This window comes from Pseudochaenichthys georgianus, unplaced genomic scaffold, assembly GCF_902827115.2.
Source record: "Pseudochaenichthys georgianus unplaced genomic scaffold, fPseGeo1.2 scaffold_502_arrow_ctg1, whole genome shotgun sequence".
NCBI classification, from domain to species: domain Eukaryota; kingdom Metazoa; phylum Chordata; class Actinopteri; order Perciformes; family Channichthyidae; genus Pseudochaenichthys; species Pseudochaenichthys georgianus.
In genome coordinates, this window is record NW_027263063.1 from 54,571 (window position 1) to 77,757 (window position 23,187).

The 23,187-nt window shown below is 43.3% G+C and overlaps 1 protein-coding gene across 1 annotated transcript; it reads left to right on the forward strand.

The window, feature by feature from the left end:
- Positions 1-4,873: 4,873 nt before the first annotated feature.
- pde1a (phosphodiesterase 1A, calmodulin-dependent) lies at positions 4,874-23,173 on the forward strand. The gene is made up of 14 exons (XM_034078862.2): positions 4,874-4,998; positions 5,079-5,261; positions 9,174-9,240; positions 10,915-11,031; positions 11,320-11,460; positions 11,774-11,874; positions 12,173-12,298; positions 12,426-12,527; positions 15,332-15,452; positions 16,080-16,161; positions 17,125-17,245; positions 18,874-19,058; positions 20,085-20,270; positions 21,401-23,173. The coding sequence occupies exons 1-14, from the start codon at positions 4,907-4,909 to the stop codon at positions 21,454-21,456; spliced, it is 1,680 nt and encodes a 559-aa protein (XP_033934753.1). The 5' UTR covers positions 4,874-4,906; the 3' UTR covers positions 21,457-23,173.
- Positions 23,174-23,187: the final 14 nt, after the last annotated feature.

Below are 23,187 nucleotides of genomic sequence, written 5' to 3' on the forward strand. Positions count from 1 at the left end.
CAGTAAAAATAAACATATTTATAACTAGGTAGTTTGAGAGGTGTCTCCGTCCTGTCAGATTAGACTTCACTCGCGTTTATGTCCACATCGAGAGAAAGATAAATAATCTGAATTCAGGGTGCAGTTTACTTTGACGCGGGGTGAGCAGAAGAGGTGGGGAGAGGCGGGGCTATTGCCTCATCATTATCAGAAAATGATCGTATAGGGCGTACACACGGAGCCGTTTGACCCCCCAGAGCGTTGCGTATGCCGTTCTATCCACCTTGGGACTCGTTATCGTTTCCTCAGTCGTTTAGTGCCGTATTCGGTCGTCCTCGTGGGCCGAACGGTCTATATGACACTAAACAGTAACGCAAACGACCGTTTCCGTCCTCGTGTGGCCGGGGCCTTAGATTTAGTTCAACACAGACATCAGCAGCAGGTTACAGATGTTACGGCTCGCTGCTTAAAGTTCACAGGATGATTCTTTGTCTCTGACCTTTAACGTCGTGTCCACTCAGATCTCAGCGAACAAATATCTAACAAGAAGGAAGCTTTTGAGTTTCCGGAAATATTTTGCAGGTATCATTTCTTTGTGAAAGTTTCTCCCTGCAGCGCTCTGTCGGCTCAGACCGTGTTTTCCAGTTTCCGGCTACTTTTCAGTGTGCAGGTATAAATAGTTCTGGGTGGGCGAGTTCAGGGCGGATTTTCTGTCTGGAATCTGAGTGCCGACACTCGCTGTGACAGAGAGAACAGCTGGGGAGGAAATGACTTCCTGTGGACCCACTTTGGGACGAGGTATCTGCAGCGTGATGAGACTGAGAACAGCGTGAAGCGAATAGCTCATTAAACAGCTACAATTGCTATCCTCCTGCAGACAACGCTCACAAACTCATCACTGTGTGTGAGGACAGGCGGACAATGAATGGGAATAAACAATAAGGAGACGTGGTGCCAGTTAATGGAGAACCGCAGGGCACAAAACACATCCAAATGTTTATCAGCTGCTGAGTGCGAGCGGAGCGCCTCAGAGCAACGACGTGTGAACGTGGAGACAAAAAACGTAAATGTTCTTGTTTACAACCAAACATGTTTTTAACTGGCTCATAGAAATCTGCTAGGTGCGTGGGTCATCCGGGGTCATACCTGTTATTTAAACATTCACTTTACGATACGTATCCACTCTGAGAAGAGGCATCTGCAGCGCGATGAGACGGAGAAGAAGAATAGCTCTCATTATAACTGCTATTCTCCCGCAGACAATGCATCCTGTGTCTGAGGTGAGCTGAACAATGAATGGAAATTGACAATAACAACATATCCTGACAGTGATTGCAGCCGAGCGAGAGATGCTCCACCTCGACGTGAGACAGGAGAACGATTACAAAATCAATGTTATATTTTCCGGTTTGCAACGAAATTAAATCGATGTTTTAATGATAGTGTGATAGCTATCTGTTTGAAGTCATCTTCAGCTTTTTAAAGATAGTTTCCAACTTAAGCACTGGTATATGTTCAATCAATGTTTTGCTTGTTGTCATATTAGTTAGTTTTGTAACATCTTATATTCAATAGTTTACTTCACAACAGTGAAGTATTTTAAATACACGAATCACTTATGACTCTAGATCAAACTCGAGGCCCGGGGGCCAAATCCGGCCCGTGGTGGATTTAATTTCGGCCCGCAGGATAATTTCTAATTCCTATTAGATCTGGCCCGCCGGTATATCGCACCTTCCCTCCATCCTGAGGGTCTCCTCCGCTCAGAGCCGGACCCCAAACATTGATGACCTTGCCCCCGAGGTGAGACGCCAAGTGTCTGAGCTAGCATCCCAGAGCAGCACACTGAGTTCAATGGATGCTTCCTTCTGCACTTTCTCTCTCACGTCAACAGGGCATGTTTGGTTTCTCTCTGAGGGAATAGTTTTGTTGAAGCTGTTGTTGGCCTGTGGGGAAATGTACTCATAAGAAATGAAGCTGCAGATAGAGCCGTGAGAAATGAAAGCACCTGATTATTTAATGTTGTTTCTTTAGGCAATCATTGAAGCTTTGTTAGTTCCAGCTTTAATATGTTCAATAAGTTCATTTCAATAAGTTCTGCATTAAGCATTGAACCAGTCCGGCCCTCCACTAGCACCCTTTTTTAATGTTGGCCCGCTGTGTGTTTGAGTTCGACGCCCCCCCCTGCTCTAGATGATAGTTGATAGTTCGACGCCCCTGCAGATGAACTACCAGGAAGCTCCTGCAAAAATCAGTCAAATTAAACAAGATGTTTTCTTTAGAGTTTGCACCCAAAATAGATGTTGTGTTTAATTGCAAGCTGACAGAGACAGTATACAAATGGGCTGCTGTGAAGGGAGTCCTTTGGGTGCACTATTCTGTTGGTTGAAGTTGCTTATTCTGAGTACCTGGAAATGAATCAATCAATTAATCAATCAATCAATCAATCAATCAATCAATCAATCAATCAATCAATCAATCAATCAATCAATCAATCAATGTTTATTATCCAATATCATAAATGTTACATGTGTCTCAGTGGTCTTCACAGTTTGTAGAATATCAGTATGACAATACGACACCCTCTGTCCTAGACCCTCTGTCCTTAGACCCTCTGTCCTTAGACCCTGTGTCCTTAGACCCTCTGTCCTTAGACCCTCTGTCCTTAGACCCTCTGTCCTTGACCCTCTGTCCTTAGACCCTGTGTCCTTAGACCCTCTGTCCTTGACCCTCTGTCCTTAGACCCTGTGTCCTTAGACCTCTGTCCTTGACCCTCTGTCCTTAGACCCTCTGTCCTTAGACCCTGTCCTTGACCCTCTGTCCTTAGACCCTCTGTCCTTTGACCCTCTGTCCTAGACCCTGTCCTTAGACCCTCTGTCCTTAGACCCTCTGTCCTTAGACCCTCTGTCCTTTGACCCTCTGTCCTTAGACCCTCTGTCCTTAGACCCTGTGTCCTCAGACCCTCTGTCCTTAGACCTCTGTCCTTAGACCCTCTGTCCTTAGACCCTCTGTCCTAGACCTGTCCTTGACCCTCTGTCCTTAGACCCTCTGTCCTTAGACCCTGTGTCCTTGACCCTCTGTCCTTAGACCCTCTGTCCTTAGACCCTCTGTCCTTAGACCCTGTCCTTAGACCCTCTGTCCTTAGACCCTCTGTCCTTAGACCCTCTGTCCTCAGACCCTCTGTCCTCAGACCCTCTGTCCTTAGACCCTCTGTCCTTAAAACCTGTCCTCAGACCCTCTGTCCTTAGACCCTCTGTCCAGACCCTCTGTCCTTAGACCCTCTGTCCTTAGACCCTGTCCTCAGACCCTCTGTCCTTAGACCCTCTGTCCTAGACCCTCTGTCCTCAGACCCTCTGTCCTAGACCCTCTGTCCTTAGACCCTCTGTCCTTTAGACCCTCTGTCCTAGACCCTCTGTCCTTAGACCTGTGTCCTCAGACCCTCTGTCCTTAGACCCTGTGTCCTCAGACCCTCTGTCCTTAGACCCTGTGTCCTCAGACCCTCTGTCCTTAGACCCTGTGTCCTCAGACCCTCTGTCCTTAGACCCTCACATCGTACAAGGAAACACTTCCGGAGAAACCCCACAGTTTAAGGGAACATGGAGAAACCTCAGGGAGAGCAGCAGAGGAGGATCCTCTCCAGGACGGACAGACTGCAATAGATGCCGTGTGTAAATTGAAAAGATAATACAATCAGCATCCGTATTGGAAGTACACATCGCACATCTGCTCATTTATCCAAAAACAGGATTAGACCTTTAGTTGATGTCCAGGATATTTTTGGTAGAGAACTTTTAATTTCCTACTCTCTATCCGAGGAGCACATTAGTTTTAATATGCACTCAGTTGCGGATAATCAAGTCCGTCTTGTTACAAGTCGTGCAATAGATCCTTTGTTCACAGACGTTTACAAAGTTCTCTTTGTAAAACTGTTAGAGCGGTTCTGTGGAAATATCAATACGCTGTCATTTCGCTGCCTGTTCCCTTCCCACCCCGTGTCTTCACAATGCATCCCTGAACGTCTTGCACAACAAGCAAGTAAGGAGCCATTATGGCTTCGTTCTAAGTAAACACAAGGTTTCCTTTTTGGAATATTGACTTCCAATATGTTGTGTTTAAAGGGTTAACGGGATTTACTCCTCGATGCTTCTGCCAATACAGCCAGAGATTACAGAGCCGCATGCGAAGGGAAACGTAACGTTTGATTCTACAAAAACATCTTCTGCCTTTTCTTTGAAAGACCAGAGACTTGTTACCTGACCTCTGGAGAGGAAACGTCTTTTAAGAGAGCGACCACATACTGGCTTCGTTGACAAACCTGTACTCAAATCTAGCTTTTAAACGTGTTTTTAATGCATGCTTTCGTTATCTGGTCGTGTACTACCTTCTTTTAGCACCTTTCTAAAACCCTTCTTCTTTAACCCTAACCCTACTGCCAGGTATCTTTTCTTAAGTGATCAATATAGTTTTACCTTTACCTATATACCTTTTATAATACAAGACAACTATGGTATGCAGTGGAGTAGAAATATAAAGTCAGTCTGTGGCTATAAGTATGGTGTTATTGTCTCGTGCTTTTTCATTAGTTTCTTTTTGTCCTATCGGTGTTGTCGAAATGTATTTATGCTGCTTTTTTATATATTTATTGATGTACAGCACTTTGGTCAACTCTGTTGTTTTTAAATGTGCTATATAAATAAAGTTGGATTGGATATAGTAGCAGCAAATGGAAATACTCAATTAAGTACAAATACCCCAAAATTGTACTCAGTTACTTTCCACCACTGATTACTTCTACTGCATTTTGTGATGTGTCTTCTAATGTGTGTGTGTGTGGTGTGTGTGTGTGTGTGTGGGTGGTGTGTGTGTGTGGTGTGTGTGTGTGTGGTGTGTGGGTGTGTGTGTCAGGCTGAAGGGGGTCCTGGAGCAGATGGACCGGGGGGTGGTGGACCTCCAGGAGCTCCGCAGGAACCTGGAGCTCGCAGCCGCCATGTTGGATTCTGTCTACACCGACGAGACCAAGTAGGACGGATTATTAATGAATGGATGAATTATTACATGGACGGATGGATGGATGACTGACTGCTGTGTTCGTCCTCCAGGCGTCTGTTGGACACGGAGGACGAGCTCAGCGACTTCCAGGCAGAGTCTGTGCCCAGCGAGGTCCGTGATTGGCTGGCCTGCACCTTCACCAGGAAGATGGGCGTGGCCAAGCGTCGCCCCGAGGAGAAGCCGAGGTTCAGGAGCATCGTGCACGCAGTGCAGGCTGGGATATTCGTAGAAAGGTAAGAACACACAGGGAAAACTGCAGCAAAGTAACTCTAAAAAACGAGTCATGGGGTTAGTAGATTCCACTTCAAAAATAAATAAATAGTTTTTTACCTGAACTTATTTTAGTTAGTTTACAGCTCATTTTATAAGTCGGTCAAAAAATGTAACTTACAAATGTAATGATTTGGTTGGTTCAACTTAATTTAGTTGTTAAAGGTGAAAGCTAAGGATGTTAGCATACTGAGCTAATTGAGTTAATCAGATGGAACTCGGATTAACTTAATAATCGATTCAATTGGAAATACTTAAAAAGTAATTGTTACCTCAATTTATTTAAGTAGAGCCGGTCTATTTTTTTTTTTTAGTATATACACACGAACTCACACATTCATGCATTCACACACAGAACCTCACAAATAAAGATCTCCGAGCCAAATGATAGCCTCCGTGCAAGAAAAAAAACACATCCGCCGAAAGATGTGGGAACTTTTGTTGATCGACCGAAACAACAGCTTAAAAAAAGTCAACAAAGAAATTCAATAGTTGCAAAAAAAAGGATTATTATATTTATTTCAACAAGGACCATGCAAATACATTCACCGCAGAGAAGAGAAGAGATGAGCTGTGCCAGAGTGTAGCGAACAGCTCATCTGCAGTCCACAGATTTAATGTCTTCTTTGTTCAAGATATGGAAGAGAAATGTGAACTTTCCACTTACAACCCATGTTTTAGACATTAAGGAGACAAAGACGTGCATCATGTTTTATATCTGGAGAAGCTTGCAGAGCAGGATTTCTACATGAATCATTTGAACCAAAGTAAACCCAGAGGAGAGTGTCTGCGCCGCCATCTGTGAGAGCAACACATCCAGCCTCCACAAGACTTCACACCTCTGCACACATATATATTATATGTTTGAAAATCTGGCCAAAAGAATATGTAAATGCCTGTTCCGTGCACTTTGAGTCTGGGTCTGTGTTATGGCTTTCTTCCTTCTGCTAAACGAGAACATTTGAGACATTATTTCCTTGTGTCATTCGCTTGTTATTCATGTTTTAATGTAATAATGCACAAACTCAGCTCTATGAAGAAATGGAGAACACATGGAGTTCGGGAGAATAGACTCTGCACACACCTGTTTCTAATATGATCAGGTTATTAGATTAGTGGCAATCAGCCTGCACGATGTAGGTCTGCTACTCGTGTATGGGGCTTTAGTTGAAGCAGGACAAAAGGCTGAAGACATTTGAAGAAGTAAAAAGAGCTGGAAACCTTTAAAGCCCAGGTCGGCAACAGGTGGCCCGCGGCCCATTGGTGGCCCGCCCGCAAGAATATTTGGCCAGGACAATTATTTTGAGAATAAAAATAAAATATATATAATAAAAATATTTTTTTTACGATATCGGGCCGACAGTCGCACACAGGCTATAATGTCCGAATAGAGAATCTACCAACACCTGCAGAATGCTTATTGTACATGTATTGAGAGTGAATGACACACAGCACAGGCACAATCTGGCAGCGGGTAGATAGTGGCAGATGGTGCATCGATAAGTAGCAGGGCAGCGCGTGGGGCTGAAATAGCCAACATGCGGTTTGAAAAGAACACCAGCTCACTAAATCATTCAAACGTAATGTTTACTTAGGATATCAAAACATTGACAACAAAATCGGAGAAGCCGCTTGATCATGGAGGGCGAGGGGTGGCGGTGCATATGCTGCCACCCCCAAATGATATTGTGAACTTATAAAGCATTACATGTTGGTTTGGGACCCCAATATATGTCTGGCATGTTGCCCCGAGCCCCCCAGAGCTCCGAGATGATCGGCGGCGGGCTTACGCATTGTTCCCCGGCTCAGAACCAAAACGCGCCGAAGCTGCGTTTAGTTTCTATGCTCCCCACAAATGGAATAAACTTCCAGAAAGCCTGAGGTCTTTTAAGTCGAGGCTAAAAACACTACTTTGTACAGCTGCGTACCCAGAAGCCTTTTAACTTGTTTTAGCACTTACCGTATTTACAATGTCGTTTTTAAACTATTTTATATCTCATTCGCATTGTTTTTATGAAACTGTTATTCCATTATGTTTATGTGTTGTGTTCCTCTCTGTTCTATATGTGTTAATGATCATGTAAAGCACTTTGCGTCTGAAATGTGCTGTATAAATAAACGCACCGTACCTACTTACCTTACCCCAGCTGCACGCAGTTGGCAGCTTTGTTTTTGAAAGAAACGTGTTTGCTCATCGGACATGTATGAGAGAAACCCCTAATGTCCGAGTGCAAGGGAATGCAGCACAAGATGCGAGCCTTGTAACCCGGCCCTAGCGCGAGCGTGGCAAAGTGATTGACCGGGACGGCGCAACACGAGAAGCAGTCTGTTAAAATAGAGATAATGGCCCTGGCTTTTAACATGGGACTGAAATGGGGCGAGAGAGGACGAGCCTCCCTTCGGGCAGGTCTAGCCAGAGGCTCTGGCCTTTGATTATGTTCAGGACCGCCATCTAGTGGCTCAGAAAGACATTGTCCCAAGGCCAAACTTACTTGCCGACCCCTGGCCTCGAGTGTGTTCAAAACATCAGGGAATGAAAAAGTGGAAAGGCAAGAAGGAAGTCATGAAGGAACCAATGAGTGCATGTGGAAGCAGTAAGAAATGAAGTTAGGAGGTAACGATATGGGAGGACAAAAGGAGACATAGAGGAGGATAGAAGTCAAAAGAATAAGGAGGTATTGGAGGAAAGTGGTGAAAGAGGAAGAGTGGTGGAGAGTCAAATGAGCAGAGAGAAAGGAAGGAGCAGGTAAGAAGAGGTTATTAGAGCACAAGAGGAGGCACAGGAAGGAAAGGAAGCTGCGTGGTGCATTATAATGACAACATAATAAGACCTGTGGCCTTCAGAGTCAGTCCCTCTGAAACAGAACAGACTCTTTCAGACGTGCAGTTATTTTTATCTGCAGCAGAAACCTGAAAAACAATCATCAACTTCTTTGAAAATAACCATGAGAAAGCATCCGGGCCGAGCTCTCCTCAGATGAGATTATGAGGAGAGACAGGAAGTGTAACGACGTTAGAGAGAGGGAGATCACGCGTGGGGGGGGGGGGGGGGGGGGGACAACAACAACACTATCAGCGGCTGAGGCTTAATGGCACATGAAATACAAAAAAGAAACTAAAACATTTAAATATCGTATATTTCGCACCGCTCTCATAACACACGGTTACCATGGCGACCAACCGTTCATACTGGTCGCACAGTGGATGGGTTAGGGTGTGAGATCTGTGCATGATAATTCAACTGTGCATAATACGGCACTGTATATATTTGAATCTTTTAACCCTAGTGTGCACGCTTATATATATAAATATGTTTATTTGATGTGTAATACTACGATAATACTTCTTATGTCAAGTGTTCATATATGTTTTATTTATTTACACATTTATTTTCGGTCAAAAACCGTGCAACTGGTCCGAAACCCATTTAGTGTTCCAATTCAGATTCTCATCGATAACTGTGTGTGTGTGTCTGTGTGTGTGTATGTATGTGTGTGTCTGTGTGTGTGTGTATGTGTGTATGTATGTGTGTGTGTGTGTGTGTGTGTGTGTGTGTGTGTGTGTGTGTGTGTGTGTGTGTGTGTGTGTGTGTGAGTGTGTGTGTGTGAGTGTTTATATGTGTGTGTGTGTCTGTGTGTGTGTGACTGTGTGTGTGACTGTGTGTGTGTCTGTGTGTGTGTGTGTGTGTGTGTGTGTGTGTGTGTGAGTGTGTGTGTGTATGTTGTGTGTGTGTGTGTATGTGTGTGTGTGTGTGTATGTGTGTGTGTGTGTGTGTGTGTGTCTGTGTGTGTGTGTGTGTGTGTGTGTCTGTGTGTGTGTGTGTGTGTGTGTGTGTGCGTGTGTGTGTGTGTGTGTGTGTGTGTGTGTGTGTACAGGATGTACAGACGGACCTCCAACATGGCCGGTCTCACCTACCCCCCCGTGGCTCTGACAGCTCTGAAGGTAAACACAAGTTATATATTCACTGTTTACTAAATATGTGTTTTCCTTTTCGTATCAGCTCCTTCTTTGTAGAGACGCTTTGATCTTTTGTAGAAACTTGAAAGGGAAGAGAGACGAAGACAAGAGAAATAAATGAAGACTGGTTAAAAAAGTTGAAGGAAAGTGTTGACGGGAAGTTTAGGAAGGAAGGTAGGAAGGAAGGAAGGAAGGAAAGAGGGCGTTCGAGGTGGAAATAAAAATGGAAGAGGTAGGAATAATACAAAAGAGATGAAGCGAAGAGTGAAGGAGTGAAGGAGGCAGAGAAGGACAAGTTGGAGACCAAATTAAGGATGCAAGGAGTTAGGAAAGGAGGAGAAAAGGGAGGAACGAAAGCTGGGAAGGTTGGACACCAAAAGGACGAGAACGGGAAGGATATAAGGAGAGGAAACAAGGAAATGGAGGAGGAGGCAGAGAAGGAAGAATTGGACACCAAAAGAAGGATGAATAGGACGAAAGGAGGAGGTAGGAAAGTAGGAGGTAGGAAAGGAGGATGTAGGAAAGGAGGATGTAGGAATAATACAAAAGAGATACAGTGAAGAGTGAAGGAGAGAAGGACAAGTTGGACACCACAAAAAAGGGTGAATAGCAGGAAATGAGGTAGGAAAGGAGGTGAAAAGGGAGGAAAGTAAGCTGGAAAGGACGAGAAAGGGAAGGATATAAGGAGAGGAACAAGGTAGTGAGATGAGTAAGGATGGTAGAGGTGGAGAGAGAAAGATGTCCTTTGATAATAAATGATGTTCCTGAACACATTACCCTCGGCAGCCATTGCTCCTTCCTCCTTCCTCCTTCCTCCTTCCTCCTTCAGGAACAACAGGAACAGATTTGTGTGGAAACCGATTCTATAATCCATTTAGCTGAAAATGTTATTAGGACCTAATGAATAATAGATATGCCGTCTCCTCTTCTTCTGTTGAGCAATCCTTATAATGACGCTGCCCCCTGCTGGCAGAGAGGCTGCATTGCACCGAGGACACGCACCTTTTGGGGCATGCTGTGTTTCTGTGGTGTCTGCTCTTCTTTGTCACGTTGCCTCTTTGCGGCAGCGTCTCTCCCTGGTGGTCTCGCTGCTCTGGTCATTCTGAACCTCTTTTGGTTCATTCTAAGCTCTGCAGGGCCTTTGTTGCAGCGATGTATCGTTGTTTAGCATCTCCTTTGGGTTATTTGGCATCTATTTAAGTTAACATGGAACTCGTTGTGGCCTTTTTTGCATATGTTTTTGGTTATTCTGCATCTCTTTTCGAGCACTTTGTGGACCTTTTTGCATCGGTTGATGGTTTTATAGTATCTCTTATTGGTTGTTTAGCGTCTGTGTAGTTGATTTTTAAACTTTTTTAATTTGTTTTGTATTTGTTTTTGGTTGTGTTGCATCATTATTTCAAACTTCAGAGCTCTTCCAGCATTAGTTTTGCATCTTATTTCGTATCTTGCAGCATTAAGTGAACCTTTTCGCTTGTCTTCCATTTCTCGTTGTGCGTCTCTTTGCGGTCGTTTGCTTGACTTCCCAACGGCTAACGCTAGGAGTTGTCAGTCCTTCAGGAGTCAATCCATGCCAACACCGATGAGACGCGTGCGGTGTTGTTGTTTCCGTCTCAAGCTACATGGCATTAAAACGTGAACGTCCCTGTTGTTTCGCAGGAGGTGGATCACTGGTCCTTTGACGTGTTTTCCTTCCACGAGGCCACCGGAGACCACGCTCTGAAGTTCCTGGTTTACGACCTTTTGAATCGCTATGACCTCATCAACAGGTTCAGGGTACACGCACCTTCTTCTGCTAGCACCTGGGGAGACACATGTTTCAAATGTGGGGGAAATAAACACGTTTTATCTCAAACTGTGTGCTTGCATATTTACCTGAATTCAGCTTCAGTGCGGACTGATCGCTCCCGTCTGATTGGATTGCAAACACACATGCTAATTAGATAGATAGTGCTGTATGTGCTCTCTTTACTCCTATAACACCTGTACTCTGTGTACTCTCTATAATACTCTGTGTACTCTCCGTGTACTCTGTGTAATACTCCATGTACTCCCTGTCCTCAGATCCCAGTGCAGGCTCTGGTTCAGTTCGTGGAGGCTCTGGAGAGCGGCTACAGTAAACACAGGAACCCGTATCACAACCTGACCCACGCTGCAGACGTTACTCAGACCGCCCACTGTCTGATGCTGCACACAGGACTGATGGTACACACACACACACACACACACACACACACGCACACACACACACGCACGCACACACACACACACACACACACACACGCACGCACGCACGCACGCACGCACGCACACACACACACACACACACACACACACACACACACACACGCACGCACGCACACACAGTTGGATGTCCTGAAACTCTGTTTATAAATGCAACTGTCTATTTCTAAGGGTGATATCTGTGCATAATGATATCATTCGTGTGTGTGTGTGTGTGTGTGTGTGTGTGTGTGTGTGTGTGTGTGTGTGTGTGTGTGTGTGTGTGTGTTTGCAGCACTGGCTCAGTGAGCTGGAGATCCTGGCGATGGTTTTCGCTGCAGCGATTCACGACTTTGAACACACCGGAACCACCAACAACTTCCACATCCACACCAGGCACTGGATAAAGCTCACGTTTAAATGGATATATTTATTAACTAACTAATATTTATATTGAAATTGGACGTTGTTCTTTATCTTATAAACCGTAAATATCTTTATTTCATTGTTAATATAACTATAATACTAATTATGTTTAATTTGAATATTTTTTATTTATTTACTATTTTATTTTCAGTAAAAAACAGAGCAACTGGTGCGAAATCCATTTAGTATTCAGATTCTGATTGATAACTACGTGTGTGTGTGTGTGTGTGTGTGTGTGTGTGTGTGTGTGTGTGTGTGTGTGTGTCAGGTCGGAGGTTGCGATCCTCTATAACGACCGCTCTATTCTGGAGAATCATCACGTGAGCGCCGCCTACAGACTGATGGCCGAGGACGACATGAACATCCTGGTGAACCTGAACAAGGACGACTGGAGGTACACACACGCACGTGCGCGCACACACACACACACACACACACACACACACACACACACACACACACACACACACACACACACACACACACACACACACACACAGTTAACTTGTGATTGTCTGCAGGGAGCTCCGTGCTCTGGTGATAGAGATGGTGATGTCCACAGACATGTCGTGTCACTTCCAGCAGATCAAGACGATGAAGACGGCTCTGACGCAGACGCTCAGGTGAGTGAACCAAATCAAAGGTGTTATCGTCATATGCTCAAAGCTGCAGTGGAGACATAGCAATGCAATTCGTCTGCCCTGAGCTCCTCCAGCAATGCAACATATATAATACCAAAGAAATAATAAATAGTGCAAGAAGTCTGTATACATGTACATAGAATATGATATGTACAAGAACAGAATATTAAATTAAATACAAAATAAAGCAAAGATATCTTATTATGACATTAGAGAGATGCTGAAAGGACCGGAGTGATCTTCACTTCATTCAGAATCCAAACACCTTTTTAAGGTAGATGATTATAATAATAATAATAATTCATTCTATTTAAAGCACATGTGTCAAACTCGAGGCCCGGGGGCCAGATCCGGCCCATGGTGGATTTAATTTCGGCCCGCAGGATAATTTCTAATCACTATTAGATCTGGCCCGTCGGTATATTGCACACCTTCCCTCCATCCTGAGGGTCTCCTCCGCTCAGAGCCCAAACATTGATGACCTTGAGCCCAAGATGAGACGCCAAGTATCTGAGCTAGCATCCCAGAGCAGCACACTGAGTTCAATGGATGCTTCCTTCTGCACTTTCTCTCACGGCAACAGGGCATGTTTGGTTTCTCTTTGAGGGGAATAGTTTTGTTGAAGCTGCTGTTGGCCTATGGGGAAATGCACTCATAAGAAGTGACTCTGGAGAAGCTGCAGATAGAGCCATGAGAAATGAATGCAGCTGATTATTTAATGTTTAATGTAGTTTTTATAGGCAACCATTGAAGCTTTGTTAGTTCCAGGTTTAATATGTGCAATGAGCTTTTCCAGAGTGCAGCATTTGACACTGTTGACCATCACATCATGTGTCGGCGACTCCAGGAGGTGGGAATCGCTGGCAAGGCTCTGGACTGTTTCCACTCGTACCTCACAGGAAGACAGGAATTTGTCCGTCTTGGAAAAAGCTCCTCCGACATACACTGTGTCACCTCTGGTGTACCCCAAGGGTCAGTCCTTGGGCCACTGCTATTTTTAATTTACATGTTGCCCCTGGGACAAATACTGAGGAGCCATAACATCAGCTTCCACACATATGCTGATGACACACAGATGCATTTCCAAACTGCCCCGGATAGAGCTTTGTGAAGCACCTTGAGATAACGTTTGTCTTTAAAGTGTGCTATATAAATCAAATGTATTATTATTATTATTATTATTATTATTATTATTATTATTATTTCAATAAGTTCTGCAATAAACATTGAACCAGTCTGGCCCTCCACTAGTACCCATTTTTTTTAATTTTGGCCCACTGTGTATTTGAGTTTCACACCCCTGATGTAGAGGCACCTTTCAAAGCACCCAAGGACACCTAACAATTCATAAAATATTCGAAGGAAAGGTTTAAGACGGTACAAACGGACCGTAACAGCACATTGTATTTATATTAAAAGTATTGTTATTATCTTAATCAGGCTCATTAAGACGTGATCAGTGCAGATTGCGCTGCAGATCATCAGTGGGAGGAAACATACGCTGCTCCAGACTCTGAGTTTCTGTCGGGATTCACAGGAGTAATTCTGAAGCTGAGTCCGATCCCCCCCCCTGACACAAAGTGAGTCATGCCTGGATGGTATTTTATTTTGGGGAAGACACTGTCCCCATCATGTCCACAGTGTTCTGCTTGTGTTGTTAAAGTAGTGTACGCTGCACACTGCGAGCAAAATACAAAATACACTTCCTTCATTTCTAATTAGTTTCTGATTCATTAAACCCAAAACCTTTTAGGGTCGAATGAGAAGCTGTTGATCTTATTGCCCCGTCGGAAACATCAATAGTCATCTGTCAAATCCAGAGGACACTGAGAACATGAATAACATCCATATGATATGCAATATGACGTTTCTAACGTGCAAACATTTAACATCAATATTTAAGATAACTTTGCGTGTGCAGAATATCTGTTGCATGATGTGTGATATGTTTTTCAGATGCAATATAACCTTTTCCCCATAAATGTGCAGGTTACCTTTTAACATGCTCGTGCAAAAACATTTCTAAGATGCAGAATATCTTTTTCGAAATGCATGAAAAGCAATATTTTTTTGATGTATTATTATTTTATTTATCATCCATGTGCAATATTTAACTTTAAACATGCACGTGCTTTAAAACGAATCTGCAATACACCTTTCTTTATCCATGTGCAATACACATATTTAATCATCATTTGTTTTCTAACATCTGTTATGAACTTGGATACACAAGGACTCAGATGCACGACCCGGGAGCCAGAGATAAAGGATAAGTAATATACTTTATTTGCCAAAAGGATATACAAAAAAGATAACGGCACTCTTAACGAGGCGACAAAAAATAGGTTCCACTAAGGCACAAGAAACATCGCTCACAATGTGAGGAACAAACAGGAATAAGGCGCGTGACAAGATAAGCAAATGCTGATGAGCAGAGTTCTGGCATGAGGACAGGACGCACTGACAACACACAGAGGGAGACTGGGGAAGTTAAGCAGGAGATGACTGGGCACCGTGAACACAATCAGGGGCGGGGCTGGCGCTGATGAGCGCGGGAGAAACACACAAGTCAAGGAACCTGGAATGAGACGTAACAAAGCAGGAAGTGAAAGACAATACGAGACCAAACAACAACATGTGACTCAACACTTTTGACGGTACACAACAACATGTGCAATACTCCTTTTCCAATACTCTCTCCGTATGCAATATTATTTGATTCTCTCCTGACTTTACTTTACTTACATCTCATTATTTATTGAACTACTTGTTTGTTTGTCCCTCAGTCTGGACAAAGTGAAGGTGTTGTCTCTGATGCTCCACGCTGCAGACATCAGTCACCCCGCTAAAGCCTGGCCGCTGCACTACCGCTGGACCCACAGCCTGATGGAGGAGTTCTTCAGACAGGTCACTATTATAAGATATTTAAGCAATAGCTCACGACAGGCCGTGGTATATGCTCATTATATCACAGCTAAGGGGCGTGGTTCGGCCCGACGCGAACAACGAACAAGAAAGCAGCGGAGAAGTAACGGGGCAGAAACCCTCCTTTTTACACAGCGTTGACATCAAACGGCAATATATATTCAGGCAGTTTGCTTTTCAGCCCAACGGTATACTGTTTTTCGCAGACGCGGAGGGATACTGACTTGTTGTGAAAAGTAACTTACAATTCTACCCGTGGTATACGCTCAGTATATCACAGCTAAGAACCAATCAGATTGCTTGATTTGACTTGTCCGTTTTATAAATATAGATATATATGGACTGTACTTAAGTACACACTTGAGCTGCTTGTACTTTGCTAGAGTATTATAAAGCTGCTCTCTGGTTGTACTCCACTTGGGAAATACACCAGGTTTTTCTTTTGATTTACAATATATTGCCAATGATTTCATGACATAGCTTGTCCAGCTTTGTCTTTGAAATGACAGCATTTGCTGAGTCCATCACGTTCAAGCAGTAACATGTGGATGTGAATATCACACAGTTGTTTTGATCACACCATATTTATAATGTACTGTTTCTCACCAGGGAGATAAAGAGGTGGAGCTCGGCCTTCCCTTTTCTCCTCTCTGTGACCGCAAAGCCACCATGATCGCCCAATCACAGATCGGTAAGAAGATCGATAATACAACAGGCTGTCAGTGTGTGGAGACTTTGAGACCCCTGCTGGTGGTCCGAAGAACTGAGGAGAGGAATGGGTTGGATGATCACCTGGTAAAAAGCAGAGTAACTAATGTTGAAATCTCCCTGGCTCAAAATCTGACTCTTTCCAAATACTTAAAAATGTTAAATCTCCCTGGTCCCCGGCTTGAGCTTCAGCCTCAGGATCCATGTGTCTGTGATCCTCTCCAGAAGGGAAGCAGTCATCACATACAGAGCATCAAGTAGTTCCTGAACATGCTGATATCCAAGAGAGGGAGTTACACAGTCACAAGATGGAGGAATACCGGTTGTCATGTACAAAATACTGAGTTTTTTTCTAAAAATGTTGGCTTTTTAAAAAAAATCCTAAAATGCTGACTTTTCTCAAAAATCTCACTTTTTCTGAATATTCAAAAATGTTAATAATCCCTGGTCCCCGGCTTGAGCTTCAATATCAGGATCCATGTGTCTGTGATCCTCTCCAGAATGGAAGTAGGCATACATACTTTTTTTAATAAATCCTAAAATGCTGATTTTTCTCAAAATCTCAGTAGTCATCACATACAGAGCATCAGCTAGTTCCTGAGCAGTGTCCTTCACATGCTGACATCCAAGAGAGGGAGTCACACAGTCACAAGATGGAGGAGCAGAAAGCAGTATCAATGTTTAGTTCAGATTAGCTCCACGTCAGAAATGAGCATGCTTGATGTCTCTCTCCATAGAGGCTGAGTCATCATGTTCATCACACAGCTATCATCTGCCTCAAACAGTCCTGATGCTCTTCCAGGTCATCACACATCCTGTCATGTTCACAGCTACAGTTGGGATACCTTTGTTATCATGTGGACTCTGATATTGGAAGAGGACTTTCAGTGTTTTCCAAACAGTTATAATTTCCTTCTATCTTCTGTACCCTTCTCTCATGTTTCAGGTTTCATCGACTTCATCGTGGAGCCGACATTCAGCGTTCTGATCGACACGACGGAGAAAGTGATTGGTCCTCTGATCGAAGAGGACAGGAAGGCAAGAGAGACGGGGACCAGGAGGTCGAGGTAATACAACGATTAACAAATACAAGTTAACACAGTTCTAGTACGAGAAGAATACTTTATCCACAAGTGTAACAGACGTAAGGTTGGGTGTTGAAAACAGGATCTGTGCTGGAGCAGGTTTCCCCCTCAATGCTTGGACTGTAACAAAACTCTCATCATTGAATAATTCTTCCAAATAAAGAGCCACTAAACTTATGGTTATCAGCCAATATACCAAGTACTGATCCGACATGAGTACACTTCTTTTTCCCAAATTGAAAAATCTAAAACATCTCTGTTTTTAGAAGTGATTTAGATTTGTAATTGAAAGTTCCCATGAAAGGAAAATAGATCATCTTTATCCTGTATGTATTGTGCTAGTCGTCACCTATATGCTATATTTGTTGAAATGTAAATTAAATATCAAGAAGTAAAAAGCTAAAGTTAAGGTTTAAGGCAGGGGTCGGTAACCTTTTTGATATGAAGTGCCATTCTAAGCTAAAGGTGGCTAATGCTGGGCTATAAAGGAACTACAGCACCGTCACATGACTTCTCGTCACCACCGCTAAGCTAAAGGCGGCTAATGTTGGTCTATAAAGGAACTACAGCACGGTCACATGACTTCACGTCACCACCGCTAAGCTAAAGGTGGCTAATGTTGGGCTATAAAGGAACTACAGCACGGTCACATGACTTCTCGTCACCACCGCTAAGCTAAAGGCGGCTAATGTTGGGCTATAAAGGAACTACAGCACGGTCACATGACTTCACGTCACCACCGCTAAGCTAAAGGTGGCTAATGTTGGGCTATAAAGGAACTACAGCACGGTCACATGACTTCATGTCACCACCGCTAAACTAAAGGTGGCTAATGTTGGGCTATAAAGGAACTACAGCACGGTCACATGACTTCACGTCACCACCGCTAAGCTAAAGGAGGCTAATGTTGGGCTATAAAGGAACTACAGCACGGTCACATGACTTCACGTCACCACCGCTAAGCTAAAGGCGGCTAATGTTGGGCTATAAAGGAACTACAGCACGGTCACATGACTTCTCGTCACCACCGCTAAGCTAAAGGCGGCTAATGTTGGGCTATAAAGGAACTACAGCACGGTCACATGACTTCACGTCACCACCGCTAAGCTAAAGGTGGCTAATGTTGGGCTATAAAGGAACTACAGCACGGTCACATGACTTCATGTCACCACCGCTAAACTAAAGGTGGCTAATGTTGGGCTATAAAGGAACTACAGCACGGTCACATGACTTCACGTCACCACCGCTAAGCTAAAGGAGGCTAATGTTGGGCTATAAAGGAACTACAGCACGGTCACATGACTTCACGTCACCACCGCTAAGCTAAAGGTGGCTAATGTTGGGCTATAAAGGAACTACAGCACGGTCACATGACTTCACGTCACCACCGCTAAGCTAAAGGAGGCTAATGTTGGGCTATAAAGGAACTACAGCACGGTCACATGACTTCACGTCACCAGCGCTAAGCTAAAGGTGGCTAATGTTGGGCTATAAAGGAACTCATTTCTGCACCTATCTATTTGTTCAAGACGAGTTAATTGTCTAATTCTATTGGACATAATGTAGTTAATGTGACATTAACAACCTCCCCTGGTTCCCCATTGGTCCAGTCTCACAGGAAGTGGTTCCGTTACCGTGGAGGCAGTGCAGAGACACAGCAGCAGTCGCCATGGGAACAGCGATGACGGACAGCTGGACTTCTCTCTGACGGCCATCGACCTGCCGGCTATGAAGCAAAACCTGTCGGATGTGATCGGGAGCAACAAGGACCGCTGGAAAGAGCTGTCTGTGCACGGTACACACACACCACACACACACACATGCACACGCACACACACACGCACGCACGCACGCACACACACAGTGGTGGACAGTAACTACAATTTGTAGGTACTTTTCTGTACCACACTACATTAATCTGACATCATTATTGTACAAGTTATCCTGTATGTACTAACTAAAACAAGTGTTAATAAGGCTTATAATTAACATGTAATTAACATTACGTTTTATTTGGAATTTATATGTATATTTGGCCTTTTTAGAACTTTTTCATGCTAATATATCAGTACTTTTAATAAAGAAAACTTTAAACGCAGTATTTTTTTTACATATCTTCGTCAGACAAACACTATAGGAAATCATGAGTTTGAATCTCTGTCTGTAAGTCATACCTGTATGCTGTCTAGCCATCATCTTTTAAAAATGCATCCCTGTTTCTCGACACGTAAAGGATCTCTGTATTCCCTGGTTTAGACGCTGGGTTTGAACACAGCTTGGCTATGTTTCATTCCTGAAACAAGGTGTAAATTGCTCACATCTGGGTGCCTGCTTTGATGTGTGACAGTCATTAGTCTAATTAGTGTTGACTTCCCGACTTCAGAGGAGTGTTAAACGGAAACATGTGGCTGATTTCTCATCATCAAACAATACCAAATGACTGTCAGCGCCCCAATTTGGTCCAGACAGAAATATTTCAACAACTATTGGATGGATTGCCAAGAAACTTTATGGAGATACTTCAGGGATAATCCTGCAGACCTTTCCCTGCTTCATGACTGCTTTGTTTGTGAGTGAAATCTCTTGACATTTAGTTGGATAGCTGTGACATTTGGTGGAGATTATCTACTTTAAGGATAAACTTTAATGACGTTAGTGATCCCTAACATTTCCCCTAGCACCATCGTCACATATGACCAAATACATGAGGAACTAATGACATTTTAAAAATTCACAACGTGTTTTTTAACCAAATACTCAGTAAATCACATATAAATGTAAATGAAATGTTCTTAAACAAGTGTTCCTGTGTTTTGAACAGAGCTGGCCAGTAAGGAGAAGGCAGACAAAGAGGAAGAGCAGTCCAACGTCAACTCAGACGTTCAATCAAATGCCTCGCCCAGTCACAGTGTCCCTGATGGACAAACGACGGACCAATCACAGGAGGGCTCCCCGCCTGATGAAGAGAGGCAGGACGACACGCCTCCTGTCCACCTGACATACAACGGTACGAAAGGGACATCGTAAAATATCGTTTCCTAAAATGTGACTGTATTCAAAACCGCCTACTATACAAGTTGAGTGTGTCCAACAATACACACTCAACATTGTGACAGATATGAGTGTTTTCAAATACAGCCTCTCCATAGGGTGGTGCAGTGATTTCTTTTTTTTGCAGGCCAAATCTTAAGTTTGCATCTGCCCTTTGTAAAAAGCCAACAGATTGTGTGATTTTGGATTATGTCAGAAAATAATATCTGTGTCAAACTAACGTTTATGATACTTACACGTTTTGTACAGCAGGATAATCTCCACATATTAACACCATTTATGATTTCTGAAGTAAAAAGATAATGTTGGGCTATAAAGGAACTACAGCACGGTCACATGACTTCACATCGTCACCGCTAAGCTAAAGGCGGCTAATGTTAGGCTATAATGGAACTACAGCACGGTCATATGACTTCACATCGTCACCGCTAAGCTAAAGGCGGCTAATGTTGGGCTATAATGGAACTACAGCACGGTCACATGACTTCACGTCGTCACCGCTAAGTTAAAGGAGGCTAATGTTGGGCTATAAAGGAACTACAGCACGGTCACATGACTTCACGTCACCACCGCTAAGCTAAAGGCGGCTAATGCTGGGCTATAAAGGAACTACAGCACGGTCACATGACTTCACGTCGTCACCGCTAAGTTAAAGGAGGCTAATGTTGGGCTATAAAGGAACTACAGCACGGTCACATGACTTCACGTCACCACCGCTAAGCTAAAGGCGGCTAATGTTGGGCTATAAAGCAACTACAGCACGGGCACATGACTTCACGTCATCACCGCTAAGTTAAAGGAGGCTAATGTTGGGCTATAAAGGAACTACAGCACGGTCACATGACTTCACGTCGTCACCGCTAAGTTAAAGGAGGCTAATGTTGGGCTATAAAGGAACTACAGCACGGTCACATGACTTCACGTCACCACCGCTAAGCTAAAGGAGGCTAATGTTAGGCTATAAAGGAACTACAGCACGGTCACATGACTTCACTTGGTCTTTACTGATGTACTTTATGTCTTTGATCACTTTCAAGTCTTCTTTAAGGCATCTAACAAACACATTTCATGTTTTTGTGGTTGCAGGGGCGGGGCTAGCGGAGGAGAAAGAGGACGAGGAGGAAGTGCCTGAAAAAGCCTGATGGCTTCACGTTGAAAATGGATATGTGTGTGGCGGATCACCTCAAGTGCGGTGCAGTGACGGCAAGAGTTTGGACTTGTGTGTTTTAAACACAGCAGTGACTCAGCGGCCCCTCAGTGGCCCCCTAAAGAAGGAGCTTATGTTTACAACCGACCATGAATAAAAAAAATGCATTCAAAGTGACGACATTCATCAGATTAAAGCTTCTTAGCAGCTTCATGGTCCATTCACTGTGGTGAAAGTGTTTTATGGTTGTACTACTAGAGGCTCAGAGGAACAATGTCTGTGAAAGTGAAATGTCAATATTTGAATGTAAATAAAAACAGACGGGTTGAAAACCAAAGAGCGTCCAGTGGCTGTTCATGGCAGGTTAAATATCTCTGTTCATGGAGCTGTTAGGAAGAAGCCGAGCACAGCGACAGGTGTGTGTTTATAATACTCTTATAATATGTTTAGAGAGTGAAGGGTGATTTCTGCTTTGATGTAATGCTCGATGCTCAAATGATCAAGCATGTGTTCCTGGCCACGTCCCAATAAGTGATGTCAAATAATAATCTATATTTCCTTTAGGATATAGGAGTTGTTGTTAGCTTTGGTCAGATTGGATAGATTTCCATTAAGCTACCGTAATTCACAACACATTTTCAAAGACACAATGACATACAGATGATCCGACAGTATTTTTTCCTCTCCTCTCTTTAAAAACAACAATATTGTTAGATAATCATGCTGACTTTCTGTGCATTTATCCAATAAAATATGATTTTAAGAGATCAAGAATACGTTTTTTGGCTCAAATTGCCGCTGTTAGTTAGCTAGCTTGCAACTTTATCGTTTGTGTTGTCAAATCATTACAGACTGCTCAAACCCTATACAAATTAACATTGGCTTATTTTGGGCACAAGTATAGTGGTACGTTTATTAAGTAGTACAAATTATTTGTATAATGCAAGTTTCACCAAAGTAGCCGCTATCGCCAACGTTACGTATATGGTGGCTATCAGCGTTATCATTAAGAGTAGCTATCCTTCCAGACCGCTCAATCTACCCTATCAAATTAATGGTGGCTTCTTTTCAACGGCAGTATAGCCTATAGTGGCACATTTATCAAACTGTGACAAAAATACACAATAACATATACAAATATAATATATTTATTTGTGTGGTGCTGTGTTCATTGAAGCAAATGCTATTGCTAGCGCCAAGATGACAGTCGTATTGCTTTTTGTCACACTTCTTATTTTTTTTTTTAAATAGCAAATATAAACAGGAGTAGGCAAATCGAGACACATGTCATTACCTGTACCTGTTGTGACATCACTGATGGGGGCGTGGCTAGATGTTTGAACCCACAGAGAGCAGCAGCAGTGAATCAGTGTGGATTTTACATTAAACTATTTTAAAGGACGTTTCTTTTTTCTACAACATGAGTCGTCTTGCTGTACTTTTGGCCAGTATACCCAAAGGCCAGCATATTATACTCTCCACCATCTCTGTAGAAACTGGTAAAAGAACACAAGAATGTTCCTTTAAATTCCCACAATCTGTGTTTTTTATTTTTTTCTACTGACTGTGAAAATAGAACCACAACAGCTGAAACTCTTTAGATCCTCTGAGCACCGTGTTCGTTAATGCAATGTGTGTGTGTGTGTGTGTGTGTGTGTGTGTGTGTGTGTGTGTGTGTGTGTGTGTGTGTGTGTGTGTGTGTGTGTGGACTGTACAGCTCTTTTCA